The sequence below is a fragment of the Poecile atricapillus genome, chromosome 12 (genome assembly GCF_030490865.1).
Source record: "Poecile atricapillus isolate bPoeAtr1 chromosome 12, bPoeAtr1.hap1, whole genome shotgun sequence".
Classification (NCBI taxonomy): Eukaryota; Metazoa; Chordata; class Aves; order Passeriformes; family Paridae; genus Poecile; species Poecile atricapillus.
In genome coordinates this window covers 15352412-15374787 of record NC_081260.1, presented here as the reverse complement: position 1 = coordinate 15374787, position 22376 = coordinate 15352412, and the positions used below count along the sequence as shown (strand labels likewise).

The 22376-nt window shown below is 49.9% G+C and overlaps 1 protein-coding gene across 1 annotated transcript in view; it reads left to right on the top strand.

The window, feature by feature from the left end:
* Positions 1-18035: 18035 nt before the first annotated feature.
* Positions 18036-22376, top strand: part of BRWD3 (bromodomain and WD repeat domain containing 3) — a 49867-nt gene continuing 45526 nt past the window's right edge. The window contains exons 1-4 of the mRNA XM_058848053.1: positions 18036-18264; positions 18350-18408; positions 18549-18578; positions 18829-18888. Of these exons, the coding sequence (XP_058704036.1) occupies positions 18228-18264; positions 18350-18408; positions 18549-18578; positions 18829-18888 (186 nt within the window). The 5' untranslated portion in view covers positions 18036-18227. The remainder of the gene's footprint in view (positions 18265-18349; positions 18409-18548; positions 18579-18828; positions 18889-22376) is intronic.

Below are 22376 nucleotides of genomic sequence, written 5' to 3'. Positions count from 1 at the left end.
TTCAAAATATTTTTGATTTTTGTTATTTCCTACTCCACTGGTTTCTCTAAAAGGGCTTTAAACAGGAATCCAGTTCTGCAGGAAGGTGAAGCCCCTTCTCCCAGCCCTGGTGCCATGGGACCATCTGTCCAGCCTCCAATCACTGAGTCTCAAGCATTGTGATTTAAGCAGCAGACACTGAATATAGTTGATATTTTCTTAGCACAGGATCCATCCATCTGCCGAGGTACAAACAACCTTCGGAATGAGGTCACTCTGATCACAAGTTGTGTCTCTCCATTTGAGTCCTGAGGTTGTTACACAGAACATATAACTGAGTGTTTGGTTTTGGTTATTTCTTTTCTGAGTGCCAGGGTGGGAGTTGTTCTTAATTCTATAACTATTGTTCTAATCAAATTCCTCTTTCAAATAAGTACAGAAAATTGCCCAAGAACATTTTGCTCAAATTCATAACTTTTCGGAGCCATGGGGTATTGAGAGAGTTGCACAATTGAATGCATTGTCTGGTTTATGCCAAACCCTCCTCTATGGCTGTCCTGGTGTCTAGACACTGAATCCAAGACCAGCTCCATGACAGCTCCCAAGCTTGGTTTATTTTGTCTGAAAAGGAGAGGTTTCAAATTGTAGAGTCAACCTACTTTCAGGTTTATTTGTCATTTGTGGAGAAAGCATCTTCCCCGAGGTCCTTGGCTGGCTGTTCCCTGTGTTACCGGTGGGTTAGGAAAGATCCACAGATTGCTGTGGATCTGATTATCATTATTCATCATAATTGGAGACCTTGAAGATGCAACAGTGAACAGATTAATGAGTTTGAAGATAGTGATGGTTCTGATGTCACGGGAAGAGATTTGAGCAATGTTGGCAACACCCTGCCATGGTGAGGTGTCCATGCAGCTTGTCAGGATGAGAGGAGACAGCCTTGGGATGCACCAGGGGAGGTTTTAGGTTGGATATTAGGAAAAAAAGGGTTGGCCAGCCCTGGAACAGGCTGGAGTCACATATCTGGGGAGATTTAACTGTGGATGTGGCACTTGAGGACATGGCCAGTGGTGGCCTTGCCAGTGCTGTGGGAACAGTTGGACTCAATGGAATTGGAAGGCTTTTCCAACCTAAATGTTCCTGTAATTCCAAGATCCAGCTTTTGGTGCAGGCTCCCAGAGCAGCACAGTCCCCACACAGTGTCCTCACGGGCTCTTCAACAGAGCTGGGAAAGCATTTGCTTTTGTTTGCTCAGAACAATAAACTCACTGAAAACCACTTTGAAAACACTGGTCACTGTCCTGGGAGGGACGGGGGAATCAGAGGAGGCACCTCCAGACTTCATCCTGGTCTCCACCATCAGCGATGTGCTGGAACAGCACAGGAGGATTGGGAGGGAAACAGCACAGCTGCCTCAGCAAGCAGAGAATAGAAATCACAGTTAGGTGCTTGGGATGTAAAAAAAAAAGGTGAAATGGGGGAAAATAAAATAAAACAGCCCTCCAAACACATAAAAGGAAGGGTTTTGCAGGTTCATCCCACATGTACCTTTGCTCCTTTGAGTCAAGTCACTGTACACAAAGAAAAGAAAACTCCTCTGCTCTGGAGCCAGCCTGGGAGAGCTGGGGGTGTTCACCTGTGGAAGAAAAGCTCTGGGGCGAGCTTAAAGCCCCTTCCAGTGCCTGAAGAGGCTCTAGGAGAGCTGGAGAGGGACTTAGGACAAGGGATGGAAGGACAGGACAAAGGGAAGTGGCCTTAAGATGAAGGAGGATAGATTTAGATTGGATATTGGGGAAAATTCTTCCCCGTGAGGGTGAGGAGGCCCTGTCAGAGGGTGCCCAGAGAAGCTGTGGCTGCCCCAGCCCTGGAAGTGACTAAAGCCAGGTTGGACAGGGCTTGGAGCAGCCTGGGATAGGGGAAGGTTCCCCTGCCTGTGGCAGACAGTAGAACTAGAGGATATATGAAGTCTCTTCCCAAATGAGTCTGAAATTCTGTGACATTCTGATAGGTCTGATTTTCAGATCAAGAGCACCCTGGAAGTTAATGGAGTAACACTGGTGTTAATCTGATGAAGGAGAAAGCAAATTGAATCTCTGCAATGGGAACAATGGCTCCTCCCTCTGACTGTCCCAGTGCGCTGCTCCTTTCCCGTGCAGCTGCCGGGAGCCCCCGCTCTGAAACCTGATGCTCTGGAGAGGCTCCAGAAGCCGGGAACACCCCGGGCCTGGCGCTGGGCAGCTTTCGATGAGCCTCTGTCCTTGGAGAGAACATCAACGTGGCTTCCAGAGACTGTCCAGTGCCCAGAGGAACTGGAGGTGGTCACAAGTGAGCGTGGACAGGGGGACAGATGTCACTGGTGACCCGTGTGGCCACTGTCCCCTGCTTTGGAAGGGGTGTGATTGGGATTGGGCTAGGGTAAGTCAAGGAGGGGATGAAGGGAGGATCAGAACTGCTCCCACCCCTTCATCCACACTTTTCATCTGCTCCCAGAGAAGCTGTGGCTGCCCCGTCCCTGAAAGTGCCCAAGGACAGGCTGGAGGGGGCTTGGAACAACCTGGTCTTGTGAAAGGTGTCCCTGCCCATGGCAGGGGATAGAATGAGATTGGCTTTAATGTCCTTTCCTGCCCAAACCACTCTGTGATTCCATGATTCCACGATCTGCCCTGATTTATCCACCTCTGCTGGAAGAGAACAGGGAGGGACGGGTGGAAGAGGATCCCAGAGGAAATGACATTGCCTGCCTCCTGCAGCACCAACCAGGGAACCACTGGAACTGTGTCAAATGGAAGTGATGTCCGGGGATTAGCGTGAACTTCAAGCTGAGGTAACACCTGAAAGCACCGAAAGGAAGCTGGTGCTGGTGTGATCGAAAAGATAGAAAAACAGCAAATTGGAAAGCTCTGTTCCTAAGAGTGAGAATCCAATTGACACCATAAAACTCTCAAAGGCAACTTAATACAATTGGACACATCTTAAACAATTCCAGACGTTCTTTAAAGGGGGGAGGGAAGGAAGCATAAATAACACAGGGAAAAATGCTGGATTGAAATCTAAACAGAGTGGTCAAGACCACTCCCCCCTCCCACTCTCAGCAGCATTCCCAGTAAGGGGGTTCCAGGGCACGGCTGTTCCCTTTGGAAGTGTCTCCCTCCTGGCGAGCGAGGTGTGCTGCTTCCACTGCGGATGAAGTGTAGCACAAGCCCAGAATTTTCAGTCAAAGCCGCTCCAAAGTTATCCCAGAGCCAAAATCTCACAAAATCTCCGGGGTTTTGTTTGTTTAACATGAACAATTCGGGGAGGGGGTGGAAGTGCATTTCTTGGAGCTCAAACCAGATGTGCGACATCCCAGCCACAAAGCTCCGGCTTCCGCGCTGTTTGTTTTCCCCCCAGGAAGATAAAAGGGGCTGTGGAGAAGGTTTGGATTGCGGCAGCTCTCGGGTTTCACCCTGGCTCCGGGGGCGCTGGCAGAGGCTGCTCTGTGGGACCACAAATGAGCTTTGCTGTTTCACGGATCCGGGGCTGCTGCTCCCCTCGGAACACGGCTGGAGCTGGAGCTGGGCTGTCCCTAAGCCTCAGGCTGAGCCTCAGCTTTCCAGCGGGCTGGAAGTTTGCTTGGTTTAGTTTTTTCCTTCATATAAATCCACAGTCATGGAGGTGCTGACCAGAAGTTCTTCCCCAAGTCATAGTTCCATTTTGTGCTGGCTCTGCCAGGAGAGAAAGGTCGGAGTAGCCTCTCCAGGCCTCATCCGAGGGCAATCCTGCAGGATCTGCCTTCTCTTCCTATAAATCCTTCCATGCTGCCAACAGAAAGTTCCAAATCCAGGCCAAACGTTCCCTGCTCTGGTTTCACCACCCATGTGGTTACAGCCTGGTTATCAACTGAGATCTTGGAGTAAAACCCCAACTTTCCTGCTCGGTGTTTACTCCTGTGCTCCTCTATACCTACAGCATTACCCTGGGAATAATTAAAATAATTAACAAGTGTAATTAACTGTTGGAGCGGAAAGGAGACTTTTAGGACATTATATCAGCAACAATTAAGTAAATTACCCTTTTTGTCTTGCAAAGAATTGACAGACGGGGGGGAAAAAGGAGGTGGGATTTGTATTCCCTGGTGCAGCAGCACAGGGACAGTGAATAGGGGTCGGTGGCTCTTGTGTAGGGACACAAAGCAAACAAAGAGGCCCCAAATGAAATTACAGAGTGGCAGATGTAAAATGAACATATTTCACACAATGAGTAATTAAACCATGCAACTCATTGCCTAAATGGAGCCCAGGAATCGTAATGGGCTTACACAATTACACAAATTCTTGGAATATGATCCAGTGGGGCTGTGGGACACAAAGACATGTCACCAGTGCAGGACCATGGTGGTGGGAGAGGCCCTGGGGTTGTTGCTAGCTCTGGACCTCTGGAAGGAGCTGGGGGGTGAGGGGACACAGGATTGTACCTCCCCTGTGGTCTGAGCCCCTCCAGCCACATTCCAGACACTTTGAAAGGAGAAAAACTTCCCTGCTGTTCACTGTATGTGGCTGTTGGTGGGGACAGACACATGGTGTGGATGAACCCAGGGTACTACCTGTGTCCCTGCCAAGCCCTGTGCCACTGACCTGGGCTGTGCACATCCTCCTGTGCGGGTTTGTTCCTGGAAATATTCTCCATTGGAGCTGAATTTTTCCCAGGAGGAAAAGGGAACTACATCCTCCTGCTCTTGGCAAAACTCCCTCCCCAGATGCCACCTTAGGGCCCAGGTTTTCTGGGTGCTGCTGGTGCTGAAGGTGAGGTGATGGCCACCACTGGGCTGGAGAATGGATCCAGATTCCCAGCTCACAGTGCTGCTCCATTTGGGCTCAGGAATTTTTTCCAACCCCCTTTCTGGCCCATCTTGGGCCAAAAATCTCCTCAGCTTCACTTGATGCTGTGGCCTCTAGGTCCTGGATGGGGATTCCTGCACGGCTGCTCTGCACACACAGCAAGATCCTCCCTGGGAATTTGGGGTTGTCCAGCTGCCTGGGGTGACAGCATGAGGATCAGGAGCAGGTACCACAGCTCTCAGGGTGTCACTGGATGTGCACTGTGGTAGTGGCTCCACAGGGCAGGGGGATGGTGGCAGCAGTTCTGTCCCAGCTCCTGCTGGCAGGAACCAGAGAGCAGCCAAGGCAAAATGTATGCATGATTCTCCTCCATCACTTGGAAGTGTGATGTCCCTGCAAGAGCTGGAACCTTCTGGAGTGCCAGGAGCTCTCCCTGCCTGCCCCACAGCCTCTTCACTGCAGAAATTTGGGGTGACAGGAATAGTGCTGTGTGTCCTATGAGGACAGGCTGGGAGAGCTGAGGGTGTTCTGGGAGACCTTAGAGCCTCTCCCAGTGCCTAAAGGGGCCCCAAAGAATGCTAGACAGAGACTTGGGATAAGTCACAGAGTGAGAGGAAAGATCTCCTGGCCTCAGCAGCCCACGACATCCTTGGGAGAGCAACAATGTGCTCATTGCTGCAGCAGAATTGGTGATATTTGTGTGTAGTTTATACATTTTTATACATATCACAGAATCCCAGACTCCTTTGGATAGGAAGGGACCATAAACCCATCAAGTTCCATCCCCTGCCATGGGCAGGGACACCATCCACTATCCCAGGTTGCTCCAAGCCCCGTCCAATCTGGCCTTGGACACTTCCAGGGCTGGAGCAGCCAGATCTTCTCTGGGCAATAATATTGTATATACATAATATTAAATATACCCATATATCTCTCTATAAAATGTGGATGTGGGTGCCATGTTCAGATCAGGAGTGACTCTATGGTGGGTGTTGAAGCTTGGGTTGATATCCCAGCACCAAGGGCTGTGCACCTTCACTGAGTGTCCCCAGATGCCCTACAAGGTCCCCTTTCCCTCAGCAGGGACAAAACCTGGTGGTTGGAGCCCTTGGCTTTCCACCTCACTTCTCTCAAGAGCTTCATGACAAAACCAGCGGTTCCAGCCTATTTTGGCGACCACTTGCTCCAGGAACCTCAGGAGTTTCATCAAAAGCCTGGATGGATTTTGGGTCTCTTTTATTCATTCCAGCATTGGCTGACAAAGCCCATTACATCATCCCTTTGGAAGAGAAATTCTCTGCAGCTGCCTGTGTGGTGCGGGGAGGGGGGGGGTGTGTTTAAAAAATAACACAGATTTTTGTTTCTTTCTCTCAGGGCAATTTTCCTCCCAGTTGCTGGAAAACTGAATGCTAAAAAGCTTCAAAAGTGGGAAGGAAAAGGGCAGCGTGCAGCAGTTCCAGCCATTCCTGGGTTTATTATTATTATTTCCTTTCCAAAGACCAAGGGGGGAAAAATAGCCCCATTACCCCGCACATCCAGCGCGCCCAGCCAGGCGTGAAAAGCAAAGCCAGTGTCATGGCAATGGCAGATGGCACGGGAGAGGGAGAGGGAGAGGAGGGAGAGGGAGAGAGAGAGGAGGGAGAGGAGGGAGAGGGAGAGGGAGAGGGAGAGGGAGAGGGAGAGGGAGAGGGAGAGGGAGAGGGAGAGGGAGAGGGAGAGGGAGAGGGAGAGGGAGAGGGAGAGGGAGAGGGAGAGGGAGAGGGAGAGGGAGAGGGAGAGGGAGAGGGAGAGAGGGAGGGATCCGGCTCCGATCTCCGCGCGGACCGCGCTCCTAATTAGCCCCGGAGCAGGGACTAACTAAACCCGGAGGGAAGACAAGTGATTACTTTTCCTTGCAGAGATGGGGTGCAGGAGTGATGTGGATGGAGCCGGAGCCGGTGTTGGGAGTCGTCTTCATGTGAATGGTAGGAAACGATTTCAATCTCGGCTCATCCCTCCCGCGCTGCCAGGGAGCAGGGAGCCACAGCAGCTATTCCCGGCTCTCCCAATGACCACAGGCTGCAGGGAATGTGGGATTGCAAGGAAATACCGATGGGAAGGAGAGAGGCAGTGTCTGGATGCTGTGTTGATGACGTCAAAATATGACATTCCCAATTATTAGCATTATTTGGCACCCAAGTATCTGAAGCATCCCCTTGAACTCACCCGGGGCCAGAGCAGAATCTCTTCTTCCCTCCTCCACAGTTGTTTTGGAGTATTTTTTCATGCTCCATAACCTCATTCCTTTTAATCCACTTTTTCTGGTTTCCTATAAAAGCAGTGGTTGGAAGTAAATTATTTTCACTGCCATCGAACAGGGTGCAAAGCTCTCAGAAAATGGGATATAGGGAGGAAAATTATGATATTATGTAATATAATTATAATATAGAATTATACATTATATAAGTATTATATAAAATACAGTTATTCTGTAAATGTATTTATTTTTGCACTGCAAGAACTGGAAGTCCAGAGCTGCTCATGCAGCTGTGGGTGCTGACGATTCCTGCTGGGATGTGCTGAGCTTTCCATGGCTTTCATGAATGGGCTGAACTCTGCAAAAACCATGGAAAAACCTGTGGCTGTGGAGCCTTTAGCACTTCTTTGCCCATTCCCAGGCAGATGCTGTTCCCAGCACACACAGCACCAATGAAGGCTCTGCCTCTGCTCGGCTTAAAATAGCTCCAGCACCAGCCCCGCTCTGCCCGCTGGAGCAGTGGGAACATCTCTCCACCTGGACCGTGATCCCAGTCCCTGGGGATCACTGGGATTTCCAGAGCAACAACCCCCTCTTGCAGCGCATCATCTGGGTGATTCAAACTCAAGCACTGCCCGATTTCTGCTTCCCAGCAAAACACTGGACAATTTGTGTTTCTATTTTTACCCTGGATTAGTCAAGGGGCACTGCAGAACCAGATCAGGGGTTCTGGGCTTTCCCTGGCTTTATGCTTCATCCCATAAATGCTCTTTGCCCTTGGCAAGCAGGAGAAAAGCCTGGCAGGACTTGGATCCGGGGTTGGTTCTCTGAGGAGCTGCCAGGGCTGCTACAGCTCGGCACAGCTCACGGCCTCATCCCCCACTGCACTTCCCATCCTGGCTCCCCTCACACTGAGGTGGTCAAAGTCACTCACTCCAGCCTAAAAAACATCCAGGATTATGGGAAAACTTGGGAACATCTCACCAGCAGCGCTGTGCCCGAATCACCACAGTTCCAACCTGGCTGGGATGCTCATGGGATGAAAAGAGCCAGGGAGAATTTGGAATTTCCAGAGAAATCTCTCCGTTTCCACCTGTTGCTGTTATTTAATGGAGAAACAAGGGGAAACCTGTCTGGGAAGAACAAATATGGAAATGGAGTTTGGAATTGTTGGAAAGGGATGGACTACATCCATGAAAAATATTAGCAATAATTAGTCCCAAATCACTGCCGTGAGCTGCGGATATTGATAGTCTGGATCTCACATCCATCAGAATGACTTGTAGTTATCAGCAGCTCCAGGGTTTTCCTGCCCTCCAGCAAACACATTTTTCCTTCTTCTGGAGGTCTGGTCATGTTCTGTTTCATTTCATTGCTGAGAGAAATTAAAATATTTCTTATATCTGCATCAGTATCTGGTAACAGGGCAAGAATTCAGGAAGCTGAAAAAATATTAAGAAATACATAAACATAAAAATATATATACATATAAAAAATAGCAGCTTCCTCCCTGTATTCCCTGAGCACATGAGGTTGCTTCCAATGCACATTTTATTTTAAGGTGAGTTATTTTGTTGCCATAGTGACATCATTCAGGTTTCCAACCGCTGCCGTGTTGGTTTTCTCCCAGGCAAGACTTGTCACAAGCAGTCAGCATCCCCAGCCCCTTCCCAGGCAGCAGCTTCCCACGGGGCTGCAGGATTCCCTGGAATTCCAGACTGCAGGATGAGGTGTCACTGCTCCCTGCTAAGGCATGGGGGACACAGGACCTGGGGGAGGCAGAGAGGAGAGGCAGGCACAGAAAAACTCCGACCAAAAGGATTTTCCTCTGCTTATTCCTTATCCTTCCTCCTCAGCCCGTGCAGTGAGCTGTGAGAAGGTCAAAGATAACCCGGTGCTTTATTAATTAGCACTAATTAATACACTCAGCTGCCTCTGGTGTCATTGTGCTCATCTACCCCAGGCCCTGACATGGGCAAGAATAAGCCATGTTTGCCTCCAATCGCTTAAAATCTCTGTACATCCTATTTCTTGCTGCACAGGTGTCTCATGAATTTATTTTATTACCAAGAGAATTGTACTAAAATAAAGATTTTAAATACAAAGGTCTGTAATCACATTAATAAAGATGCAAAGAAAAGGGATTCTCTGGTAAGGGAATATTTGTGGGGTCATTTGGGTCAAATGGGCTCTGTAAGTGTATTTGAAATTAATATTTAATTTTATGTATTTTTATATTAAATATTTAAATTCATTGTGTTATTATGATGCTAAAGATTTAATGGGAAATGGGGTTTTTTTGGCTCTAATTAATTTAATTAAAGCAGGCACAGTGTGCCTCATTAGCCTAAAACCTATTTCATGGGTGCCAGGCCCTATTTGTGACCGAGAGCCTGGGTGCCTGTTCTACTGCAAGGCCAAAAGAAGCTCAAAAAGAAAAAAGCTGTTTTAAAGGTTTTCTATGTTTTTAATTTTAAATAAACCATTCCCAGATTATCAAATCAAGGCTACATTCCCATGGCAGACCTGAGCCCTGTGTAAGCCTTCCCAGGATTGCAGCATCTGGCTAAATCCAGCCCAGATTAAAGCAAAGCTTTCATTGCACAAACTCTCCCTGAAAGGAGCAGGATGTTCCTGATGTTGGGAAAAGGACAGAGCTGGGAACTGCAGGCAGAGGATAAGGAATGCCAAAGGCAGCAGCAGGATCCAGAGGAGAGGAGGCAAGGTCCTGTGCTGTACGAGGGGCTGGTGCACTTCTCCTCTGCAGAGGGAATTTGGGAAGCAGAGCCACTCTGGGAGCGTTCCAGCCACGGCCCTTGGGTGTTCCTGAGATTATCCCGGATCCCTGATGGAAACCCTCTGGAACACAGCCTGAACACACCAGTCCACAGCTCAGCAACAGCCTCCACAACGAGGTTCTTTGCTTACAGAGGTTTTAGCCAAAGCCATTGTTTTAACACCCTTTTTTAATATTTATTTTTGAATGTCTTTGACTGGGGGAAGGGTGGAAGGGGCTCCCAATTTAATTCCATAATCCCCCTAAGCCTTGCTTAATACACTCACTCTGCCTGGCCTCTGTGAATTTTACAGTGGTGTTTTGGGTGGTTGCAGCACTACACTGGAAAATGTCCCATCATTTATTTTGCAGCTATTTGAGGGAAATGATTCCCAGGGCTGGAAGCCCGGTTGTTAAATCCACATTGCCAAAGGAAACAAACTCTGTCACCCAGATGGGGCTGGACCTTGGGGCTGCCACGCGGATTCCTGGATGAGGTAGCTCAGAGTCCAGTTGAACACTCCCAAAATTAACATTAAAGCAGGAGCAGGAGGCTTTGCAGTTGGTGAAAAACGTCATTTTTGGCTGAGGGGGTGGGTGGGGCTGCAGGGAACAAAGCAGAGTGCCCAGCTCTGGGACAGCCGGGTCCCCTGGGATGAGTCCCCCCAAGCATGGCCATGGCTCACCCCGACTGCCCTCAGGTGGGAGGGATGGAAGTGCTGCTGCAGGGAAATTCCAACAACAGATTTTGTCCTGCTGCTTTCTTCTCCCGACAGGGAGGGAATGCCGCAGCCTGGTTTGTTTTCCACATGTTCAAGAAAGACAAAACAAGGCTTTAAAGAGTCTTGATGCATCTCATGAGCCTCTGGTCTCCCTAAATCCCTCCCTCAGTTCTCAGCTCCCAGGATTTCTCCAATGTCTGCTTGAAACCTGCAGTAAGAGGTCAGCATCACTCTCAGTGGGATTTTTCCATATCCCATTTCAGGATGCACTGTGTCTCCCATGGAAATGTTCCTTGGCCACTTCAGAAACATCCTGGAATCAGCAAGGACAAAACCCCCAGGACACAAGGGCATGGGGGACTGGCAGAGTCCATAGCAGCAAAGTCAAGATGGGAAGATGGGGCTGGAAGAAAGTCAAGTTCTGAAAGGTGTGACCTGTAACAACCTCAGTCAGGAAGAAGGAGGAAGGAGCAAAGAGAGGAAAAAAAAAAAAAAGAAAAGACTGAGATCTACTGACTGCACAGAGCAGGAGAGAGAAAGGTGTCCAGAGACATCAGGAAATGCATGGAGAGAAGAGGATCCTCAGCAGGAAATGGAAAATGTAAGATCCTTTAGACTTCAAGGACAATGTGGAGAACGAACAGGAGATGTTTTTTTCCACCTCTACAATCAAATTCCACACTTGTCCCATTACAATCCAGGGATAACAATGAACACCTCAGGGAAATAAGGACTGATGGCACAATTCTTTCCTTATGGACACCATGGGCCTTCACAGCTTCACCTTCCACCCCTGGTGGTTTTCCAGAAGAAACTCAACCACACAGAATTCAGGGACTTCACAAACTCTAAATACACTTTTATTGGTGTAAGAGAAATGAAAGGGAACAGCCAACAGGGCAAGAACTTGCAGGTGTTGAAAACCACCTCACTGGAAATTAAATTAAATTAGTCATTCAATCAAAAAAAAAAAAAACAGTTTAAAAGACCTTCCAAGAATGTCAGGCCTCTCCAAATAAAGATGACACACAAAACATATATTAGCAGGTTATGTCTCAAGCCCTAATAATTTAAGGCAAAAAATAAAAAGAGATTCTGACATCTGAACTCCTGAGGACATCAGAGGAAAGACTTTTCCCAGAGATACAAAGGTGGAAGGCTACAGGAGAACATGAATGTCCATTAAATGATGGAAGTACAAGAATTAAATGAAATATGGGGTCACTTTACTGCAGAGGAATTTATGGAAGTTTCCATGTTAAAGTTTTTCCTTAAGAGGGATAAGAGGGCGATGTCATCTCCAATTAAAGATCCTGATAAGAGGCTTTATACTCAATAAATAAAAATAATGGGAAGAGAATTCCTGCATGAGACAGCACTTTTAGAAATGTTCCAAAATCTCATCCCCAGATTCCATGATTAGTGACTTAGAAAGTTCATTCTAAACTCACACTCCTGTGGGCATATTTACACAGGACAGTTTTCTAATCCATCACCTCATGCAGTAATTGAGAATTAATTTGATAAGACTGTATTTAAAGAGTATTAATGAGCTTATTTACAATGTCTGCCTGTTAGGGATGTCAATAAATATAAAAAACACATTAAACTATTTTATAACCTTTTATTTCAATAAAAGCAGCATTCTAAGAAACCCTATTGTACTCCTTCTGATATTTCTGTTATTTTTGTAAAATGAAAAATATAATTAAACCACAAAAATCCTCAAAACTTTATGGAAAAAGGTATGGGATAGAGAGGGATGTAATTTTATTAAAATTGTTTACTTAGCTGAGGGAGTTCCAGTAAAATTTGCATGTCCAGGGAGAGAGGTGATGAATTCCCAGTTGCAGTCAGATGCTCTGTGCCCAGGCTTCCACGAAAAGCCAAAAATGCAGGGTTTGGCCCTATAAACCTAAAAAATCACAAACAGAACATCAAAGAACTATTTACAAATATTTAGCATGACTTGAAATTGCTGAATTAGCCCAGTAGTGATATCAGGCGGTATTTTTGGGGTGAGATCCTTGTGCAGGGGACCCTTGGACTGGTAGCAGCCACAGGCATGTCAGGAGAAACTGGGAACGGTTGGGAATGGGGGGCTTGATCCCAAGCAGGAGACACAGGTCAGAATCAGGCCCTTAGACAGGGATCATGCTGAGTGCAGTAGCAACACCACCAATAACTAAACCTACCTGGTCACTTACACCCAGGAGTAATTTTGCTGCTATAAAACTTGGGGGGTTCCAGGCACTTTGAGGTATAAAGTTGGAATTCAGAGATGCTGAGGATGGATCTGACACTGACATCATTCCCCTGGTCCTTCTGCTGGCAGAGCCCAGAGCACACAGGGACACAGAGCCACCCCTTTTCCTGCGTGTTTCATCCACAGCTGGATTTGGCATTTCTGTGTGAAACAGAGATAGGGAGAAATGTTTAGATAATAGTCAGAAATTTCACTGCTTTGCAAACCAGGCAGATTAAGTTCCCACAGTCGCAGCAGGGCTGCACACACTGATCACAGCTCACAGCAGCTAATGGCTGCCATAAGGAATATGAGATATGGATCAGTCCACGGAGCAAGGGAGGACACTGCTTCAGGCAGGTGGAATTTAGGCTGAATGGATTTTAGGATTCTCAAAAGGAAAAAAAAAACCATCGTATTTACATCAGCGGAACAAGTAGTTTGTCAACAAGATGAACTATTGCAAGACAGAATTTAGAAACAAAGGCGAGCGGCGTCCTGGCCGTTCCTCCATCGCCTTCCTACGGGATAATGCCGCACCAACTCTTGGATGTCTGGCACCATCTAGAGGAATGACTGGAATGATGCAGCAGAGGAATTAAATTATTAAAAATAGCCAAAATCCTAGAGCAGATCTTGTGTAATATCTAACAGCTATTTAGTTATTATTTAACGGCTCTTGTCGAGGGAGAGAACCACAGGAAGGAGTGGGAACTTGGAGATTTGTCCTGCAAAAACAGGATGTTGGTGTGCCCTGCACTCCGGCAACTGTAATTAGTGCTAATTATTTTGCACCTCATTTATTTTTTAAAATAAACAATGATATCAAAATTTGAGGTTTCTGTATGTAAAGATCTCAAAATAAGCTTGGACTTTTCAATATTCCTTTACTCACAAGTATGTAGAACAAGGCACCAACTCCTAAATTCCTTCTGAACAGCTCTTATTTTTGAATCAGCTAAACAAAAACTTGGATTTAACTACTATCCTTGTTTGACATTTAGCTCCATATGAAAGTCCCAAGATGAACAGGATGTTCATAGAAATTCTTGTGGGTTGCTTCCAACTTAGGGTATTCTATGAAATGTACACAGAAAATATATTAAAAAAAAAAAAAAAAGACAAAAATGCTTGATTTGTTCTAGTGTTCAAAGCAGCTGGATTCAGGCATGTGCATCCCCATCTACATTTGCTGGAAAGGTACAATGCAGGTAAACCTACCACACATACACAATTCCACTCTTAACCTGCTTTTTTTTTATTTTTAACTGTACATTTCTGGTTATGCTAAACCACAGTTCTGTTTCCACACACAGCTAAAGCAGGATTTGACTCGTGAGGACAGACTAATCATACATAAAATATGAGAGAGACACCTTTACCTGGTATTACAAGCTGATTGTGAGGAAGACCACTTAATTTTGTAGTCAAATTTTGAGTATTACTTTCAACTACAACTGAGAGTAAAACTCCCTACAACACCAAATGGGGAGAAGTGATGGGTATTTGAATGTCATCAGTTCCTACTCCTAAAATCCCTCAAAAATTTTAGTTTTTATTTATTGAAAGAGTGGTATGGAAACAGCTACAATCCAGCTTCTTCCTTAAAGCATCTCTGCTCCTGAATGCTTCCGTGGCTCATTAGTCTGTTCTCCCTCCTCCTGCCACCAGCTGCTGCTGGCATTTACATAACACAGCTCTGCTCTGAGGAAAGATGAATCAGCACATCCATAAAATCCTGCTTTCACTCCGAGATTTACTATCACCCCCAGCATGCTGCTGCTTGGATGCAGAGGATCTGGAAAAAGATGAGTCATGGAGCTGCAGGATCCTCGAGTGGTGTGGAAATGGAGCTCCTGGGGAAAGAGAGGATGGGCATTACTCACCAGACATGACTCCTGGAGGGGAAAACCCGGGAGAGGTGGGAAGAGATATCGGTAACAGCCCTTGTAGCAGGCTTGGGGAGGAACGAAGCAACTGGAAGAGGATTAAGGAGAGGGAGCTGAGATGCCAGGGAGTCAGGAATGTTGGGAAGAGGCTCGGGAATGACTGCACAGCAGCACAGTCCAGGCACAGCCAGGCCGAGGGAAGCTCCCTGTGAACTGTTTGGGAATGAGGAATGTTGGTTGTACCCCTGGTGCAGGTACCTGCACAGCTGTGCCCTGCAGCACACACAGGACACACCTGGGGCATTCCCAACACTCTCCCCTCCTGCTGATGCAGGAATCTATCTCAGACACGTTGTGGAGCAACACCAAGCACGGCTGGGCACTGACACAAGGTCATGGATTGAGCACCAAGCAAGGAGTGGCCAGGCTCTCAGCTGGAATGCTGCAGGAAGGACATAAGCAAGGCATGGATAAGCTTACTTTGGGAGCATTTTCTATCCCAGGCTTTTGAAAGCCCCTTTTAGTTACTGCAGAAATCCCCACGGGCTCTAGACAGGCCCAAACAGAACAATCCTGCCTGGTGGTGCTGCAGTGTCACCTGTGCCACCCCCAAGCTCAAATAATAGCAAATCATGAGTGGAGAGATTCAGTAAGGCACCAAAAGGTACCAAGGAAATATCACATTCCTAAAGAAATACAAAATCATGGAATCCCAGAATGGTTTGGATTGGAAAGGCCTTAAAGCCTATCCAGCCCCACTCCCTGCCATGGGCAGGGACACCTTCCACTATCCCAGGTTGCTCCAAGCCCTGTAAAACCCGGCCTTGGGCACTTCCAGGGATCCAGGGGCAGCCACAGCTTCTCTGGGTACCCTGTGCCAATGCCTCCCCACCCTCACAGGGCAGAACTCCTTCCCTGTATCCCACCTAACCCTGCCCTCTGGCAATGGGAAACCATTCCCTCTTGTCCTGGCACTCCAGACCCACCTAGTCTCTCCCCATCCTCCCTGTGGGCTCCCCTCAGGCACTGGAAGGCACAATTAGGTCGCCATGGAGCTTCTCTTCTCCAGGCTGAACAATCCAAATTCTCCCAGCCTTTCCTCATAGCAGAGCTGCACTATCCCTCTGATCATCTTGGTGCCTTCGCTGGATTTGCTCCAACAACTCCATGTCCTTCCTGTGCTGGGTATCCCAGGCTGGAGGCAGCTCTGCAGCTAGGGGGTCTCACCTAAGCATGGATATATTAAGGAGCTGTTGGCACTGGAATGCACCAGGACATGGTGCTGGACAGTATTTATGGGGCTGTTTTTCCCTGACACGGAATTCTGTTCAGCTCAGGAAGATGGATTTGTACTTTCAGGGCATAATATAAAACATCATCTGTGTTTTCTCCTTTGCCTTCCCATCAAGCATGAAAAGATGAGCTTGCAGTTCTGAGCTCTGAAGACAGGTGGGAGAAACATTACCTCTCTGGAGAGTGGGATCATTGTGTGCTTCTCCTGGCTGGGAATTCATTCTGAGAACAGCAGTTTCACCCTGTCTCTCCTGTGAAGCTCTAGGGTCATGCTGGGAAGCTGGGAGAGCTGTTACTATTGGGAAGCCACTGGAATTCACATTTTGGTGAGGAGGCACCTTGTGTCTGTCCACTGACAAGTGGAACAATGATCCTGCCCTGAAAACATTCCAAGAGTAATTGTTTGGAGCCTACAAGAAAAATGGAAAGGGACTTGGAACAAGGGGAAATGGCTTCCCACTGGGAGAGAGCAGAGTTAGGTGGGGTATTAGGAAGAAATTTTTATTAAGGTGCTGAGGGCCTGGCACAGGAATGGATCCATGGATGGAGGAGGTTTAGATGGGATATTAGGAAGAAATCCTTCCCTGGGAGGGTGGTGAGGCCCTGGCACAGGGGGCCCAGAGAAGCTGTGGCTGCCCCTGGATCCCTGGAAGTGTCCAAGGCCAGGCTGGACAGGGCTTGGAGCAGCCTGGGATAGTGGAAGGTGTCCCTGCCCATGGCAGAAGGTGGGACAGGATGAGCTTTAAGGCCCCTTCCACCAAACTGCCACTGACAACTCAAGGACTTTAGAGGACAATGAAGAGGAAACAGGGTGCACACATCATCCAGTTAATCCAAGCTCCTGGCAAAAAACAACTTCCACAGCTGGATGACGGGGCAGGTGAGTACAGGTGAATTATGTGGAGCAGCTTAATGCCAAATCCCTAAATCCTTCTCCCTAGATTGGTTGGGTGCCTGGAGGCATCCTGTGGAGCTGCCACCAGGAAGGACTGCAACCTGACTGCACAGCAAGAAAACTCTGAGCCAGTGCTTCACAACAAACCCAGTCTTCAGCAGCTGCTATAAATATATGTTCAAACTCAATTTATTCTTAATATTTCCAGAGCATCGACTCACAGTGATTCAGCTCTCGATATTCCAGACATGAAAAGAGGTTGTCTTTTGTTATTCCATGATGACAACAGTTTTTATACTGCCAAGGCTCTGGAGTTCTAACACCAAATGCCAGGTACTTGAGATAAAATACCATTCAGTTTATGTGTTTTAACAACTTATTGCTGAAGTGACACTGATTTCAGGAGCTCTGGCAATATGCTTACATGGAATAATACTTCCTTCTATTAAAACTATCTACTGAGTCTGACCCCTTTGTTCTTTGAGGAGAATGGGTGCTGTATCCATCGCATTTGAGTTTCCTGTTCTCTGGGAGCACTTTTATTTGACTCCTAAAGCTACCCGAACCTGAGACATTTCCCTGCAGCCAGGCCTTGTTTACCGGGAGCCCGGGAGCGCTGACACCTCCCCACCTCGCACTCCCTCCTGTGTTCCCTCCACAGCACACGCGTGGGTTCCATCCCCCTTGTCCTTGACAGGATCCCAAGATTCCAGAATCCCCTCGTTCACATAAAGACTGCTTCATTTGAGGCCCACATGGGGCTCCATTTCCCAGGCACTGCCAGGCAGGAGGCCACGACCACTGAGGCCGAGAACACTGTGGCCGTGAGGAAGGGCTGGAGTCTTGAGGGCCGGAGCTGTGAGCGCTGAGGCGGGGTCACCGGGAGCGCTGAGGCTCTGAGGGCCGAAGCCGCGAGCACAGAGGCCGTTAGCGCTCCCCCGTGACGGCTACCGGGTCCTCTGAAGCACAGCCCGGCTCAGCGCTGCCGCGTGACGGCGGCCAAACGCCTCAGGCATCTCCCGGCTCTCCCGGCCCGGCCCTTCCCCTTCCTCCTCCTCCTCCTCCTCCTCCTCAGCCGCCGCCCGGAAGTGGCGGGAGCCCCCCCGCGGCGCGTCACCGCCCCGCCCTTCCTGCCCCCCCGCCCGCCCGGCGCTGCCGCGCGCGCCCCCCGGCGGCGGGCGGCGGCGGTGCGGGCGGTGCCGGCGGCGCTCGGTCCGCGGAGCCGCGATGAGCCCGGGCGGGACCCGCGCCCGCACCCGCACCGGGACCCGCGCCCCGCACCGGCACCGCCGCTTCGGCATGGGGCTGCGCCCGCACTAGGAGCCGAGTCCCCCCGGGGCGCCATCCGCCACCTCCCCTCCCCCTCCCGAGGAGGATGGCGGCGGCGGCCGCCCCGACCCAGCTGGAAGCCGGTGGGTATCGCTGGCGGCGGGGGCTGCGCTCCGCATCCCCTCCGTTCTAACCGTGTCTAACCCCCTCTCCCCCGCCCCTCCGCAGAGCTCTACTACCTGATCGCACGGTTCCTGCAGTCCGGACCCTGCAAGAAATCCGCCCAGGTGAGCGCGGAGCCGGCGCTCCGGCCGGGCCGGCCGGGCGGCGACGGGACGGGACGGGACGGGACGGGGCGGCGGAGCCGTGCGCTGCGGTCGCCGGACTCACGTCCTTTGTGTGTGTCTGTGTGTCCCTCTGTCCCCAGGTACTGGTGGAGGAGCTGGAGGAGCACCAGGTGAGGCGTCTGCCCCGGCGGGACGGGGGAAGCCCTCGGGACGGCGGGGTCGGCGTTTGCCCTGCCCCGTCTAACCCAGCCCATCTCCGCCCGGGACGCCCGGCGGGAGCGCGGCTGCCCCGCGGCGGGGCCGGGGGCAGCGGCCGGGGGGCTCCATCCCGGGGGGCGCGGGTGGGTACCGGGGGTATCTCCCCGGTGAGGGGTCGCTCGGGCTCTGACGGCCGCCCCCGTCCCCGTGTCCCTCCCGCAGCTGATTCCGCGGCGCCTGGACTGGCAGGGCAAGGAGCACCGCCGGAGCTTCGAGGACCTGGTGAGACAAGTTTCACTCCTGACTTTTCCGACAACTTCCCCCCGCCCCCCGCGCCGCCGCCGCCGCACCGGGCGCCGCGTTCCCCCCCCTCGCCCCGTTTGTCTGGTCCCCCCCACCGGGGCTGCGGGCTGCGCCCCGCCGAGGCCGCGGCGGGCCGCGGGGTACGGAGCGGAAGGGAGGGCAGAGAGCGGAGGCGCGGTAGGGCCGGGGGCTGCCGGTGAGACCCCCGTGGGCCGCCCGGTGGCACCGGCGGAGCGGCCGCGCCGCGCTATTGTGGGGCCGGGGGTTATCCGAGGGCACGCACCGGGGCCCGCCGCGGCCAATGGCGCTGCGCCTTACAACGCGAAGAGCGGTGCGCGGCGATGTGAGACGGCAGCTGATTGGCTGCGGCGGCGCCGCGGCGGAGCCGGCGGGGCGGGGGGCGCGGGGCGCGGGTCCCCTCCGGACCCCCCGCGCCATCGCCGCCGCCTCGCCCGCGGCCCCGGGGCTGCCCCGCTCCGGGCCGGGCTCGGCCGTACTCCCGCGGCCCGGCGGGGGGGACGTGCCGGACGTGCCGCCGGGCCCGGCGCTGCCGGGCTGGGTCAGGGATTCCCGGCCTGCGGCGGCCTGCGCGAAACCCGCCCCTCGCCGCGGCGTCTGGGCCTGCTGTCAGGCAGGAAAGGAGGGGTTAGGAAGTGTTGTGTTCTGGCTGTTAAATGCCGGTGAAATACACGGAGTGGCTGCTTTTGCCGAGGTATAAACCCTGTGAATGTGTGTCATTGAGGAAGGTCAGTCCCTCCGCAAGGCCGGGGGTGGGGGGTGGCCCCTGGCCCCGCACCCCCGAAATGTGTCTGTGTGAAAGCCACAAAACTGAAGCCGTTCCAGACCTTTTCCAAAGGGTCCAGACGGCCTTGGTTTCATTTCTGGGAGCTCTGGGCAATGTCGTGTGGCGCTGATGTAGCACTTTGCAGTTGGAAGGCTGTAAACTTCCCAAAAGCGTTTATAGCATTGATACCTGCGAGCAGCGCTTGGCTCCTCACCTGGAAGGAATGGAAAGCACGCCCCGGCCTCTCCCGGCTCTCATGGAGCAGTGGTGACGTGGGATTTTGCCATGACTGTTGCTCAAACTCCTCTGCATCTGGCTCAGGAGCTGATTTCCCACTTTAGCAACATTGTAGGAGTTCAGGTGTGGACAGAATTCCTTGTGCCCAGAGGAGACCTTTGGACCCGCTGCCTTTCCCTTTCCAAAGCCTATTCAGCATTTCAGGTGGAAGCTGGGCTTCCTCACACATCTTGTGGATAATTCTGGGACTGTAAATTGAGTGAGCAGGCATAGAGTAAGTTCTGCATTCAATAAATGCTCTATGGTCTTCCTAGGGAATCTGAAATCTTTACTGTGGGCTGCCTCAGGTTTAGTGTGGGACTGCACCCAGTATCCAAGAGGAATATTAGCAGTGCCCCTGTGAAGTCTGGTGTCAGAGAGAGTGGTTTTGCCTATCAATTAATTCAATTAACATCTAATTTTTTTCCTTTTATTTTCTGTGGCACAGATATAAAAGCCTTAAAACCTGTTTTTATTATTTTACATGTTGAAATATGTACTTTTCTTTAACATTTCAGAAATGAGAGAAAAACCATTTTGGAGTGAGTTTTGGAGTTAATGGGACATTTCTTCTTTCTGTATAAACTCATCATTTAATTTAAGATTTTTTTTTCCTATGTCTTAAAATAATCAGCACTAACCAATGCTTTTAGTTTGCCTTTTTATCTAGTATTATTTAACTGTTTCTCATGGTTTGCAGTAAGGACCAGGATTATAAATGAATCATTACAGTGAGACAGGTTGATGCCAGGTGGGATGAGCTGGGTTTCTCTCTGTGAATCCTCAGAGTGTTAAGGATGTTGAAGGAAGGCTTTTTCTCCCTCATTGCTTAGGATTTGCTGTGTTTGGAATTTGGACTTTTGGCTGCATATGATTGTTTATTAACCTGAGCTCCTCGACTTCAGGGCTGGCTGGATGTCTGAATGCCATGTTCAGAACAGAGCCAGGGTTGTGAAGGACACAAAGCACTCTGACCTTCATTTTAATTATCTCAGGCACATAATGAACCAAAATTAAATTGGAGATGCCAGCAGTTGGAGGTAAAGAGGTTTTTTTCTACCCATTTCTGCTTTTTACAGGCAGAACCCCAAAATCATTTACAATCTCAGCTGGGTGGTGCAGCTACTCTGGTCAGGCAGGTAATTGAATTCATGGGAGTTTACAACCCAGAGAAGTCTGATTTGTTTGTTTGCCTAATATTCAGACAGAGTATTTCTTGTTCTGTTTTTTCAGCTTTGTTTTCCATTCTCAGTGTGGCTGTTCAAGTTCTGAGTGGTATTTTTCAGAAAACATGTCAATACTGTGACCACTGAGTACGTTGTTACGGCTCCTGAGCTTTTGGGAGTGATAAAGATAGAACAGCCCAATGGCTCCTGGATGTTTTTTATCTAGGGAATGTCTACTCCCACTTCACTCGAGTTTTTAGGCAAGATCTGAAAGCTCTGAAATCTCACTGTGAGATTTGTTTGTTCCTTTTTTTTTTTTTTTTAACTTAATCTTTTACTTTAAATGTCAGGTATCACAGGGCAGACGAGTAATTTAAGACATGCTGATAAAAATTGTACCTAGGGAGGAAAACCACACCGAATACAAGTTTATGTGCACTTGTGTTCCCTTTGTTTTTCCTGTTTATTTTCACATTGGAGCACTTTTTGCCTGCAGCATGTGGCTGCATGTTAGGGTAATTACAGAGTATCCTAAGCTGGAAGGAGCACACAGGACCATCAGTCCAGCTCCTGGCCCTGCACAGACACCCCAACAATCCCACCCTGTGCATCCCTGGGAGCAGTGTCCAAACCCTCCTGGAGCTCTGGCAGCCTTGAGGCTGTGCCCATTCCCTGGGGAGCCTGGGCAGTGCCTGACACCCTCTGGGGGAGGAATCTTCCCCTGATCTCCACCTAAATCTCCCTGACACACTTCCAGCCATTCCCTGGGTCCTGTCCCTGTCTCAGGGAGAGATATTGGAGCTGCTCCTCAGAAGGAGCTGTAGCCCTCCATGACTCTCCCCTCAGTTCCTTCTTCTCCAGACTGAATTCTGCAGGTGTACTCCACAGTGGTTTGACTTTCTCATTGACTGCTGGTGGTCTTGAGAAATACATTGAGATGTATTTGTACATGTGAGGATCAGTGAATCACAGAATTCCAGACTGGTTTGGGTTGGGAGGGACCTTCAAGCCCATCCCATTCCATCCCCTGCCATGGGCAGGTAGACTTTCCACTAGGCCAGGTTGCTCCAAGCCCCGTCCAGCCCAGCCTTATGAAGGTCTGAAGTGTGTCCAACTTGCAGGCAATTAGCACTCTGGTTTTAAATGAGCCGCAGCAGCTCGGTGTGGAGTCAGCTGCTGTACAGATGAGTCAAGCTGAACAACTCTGATTATCAGCACAGTCTCCAGTGACCTGCTGTTCC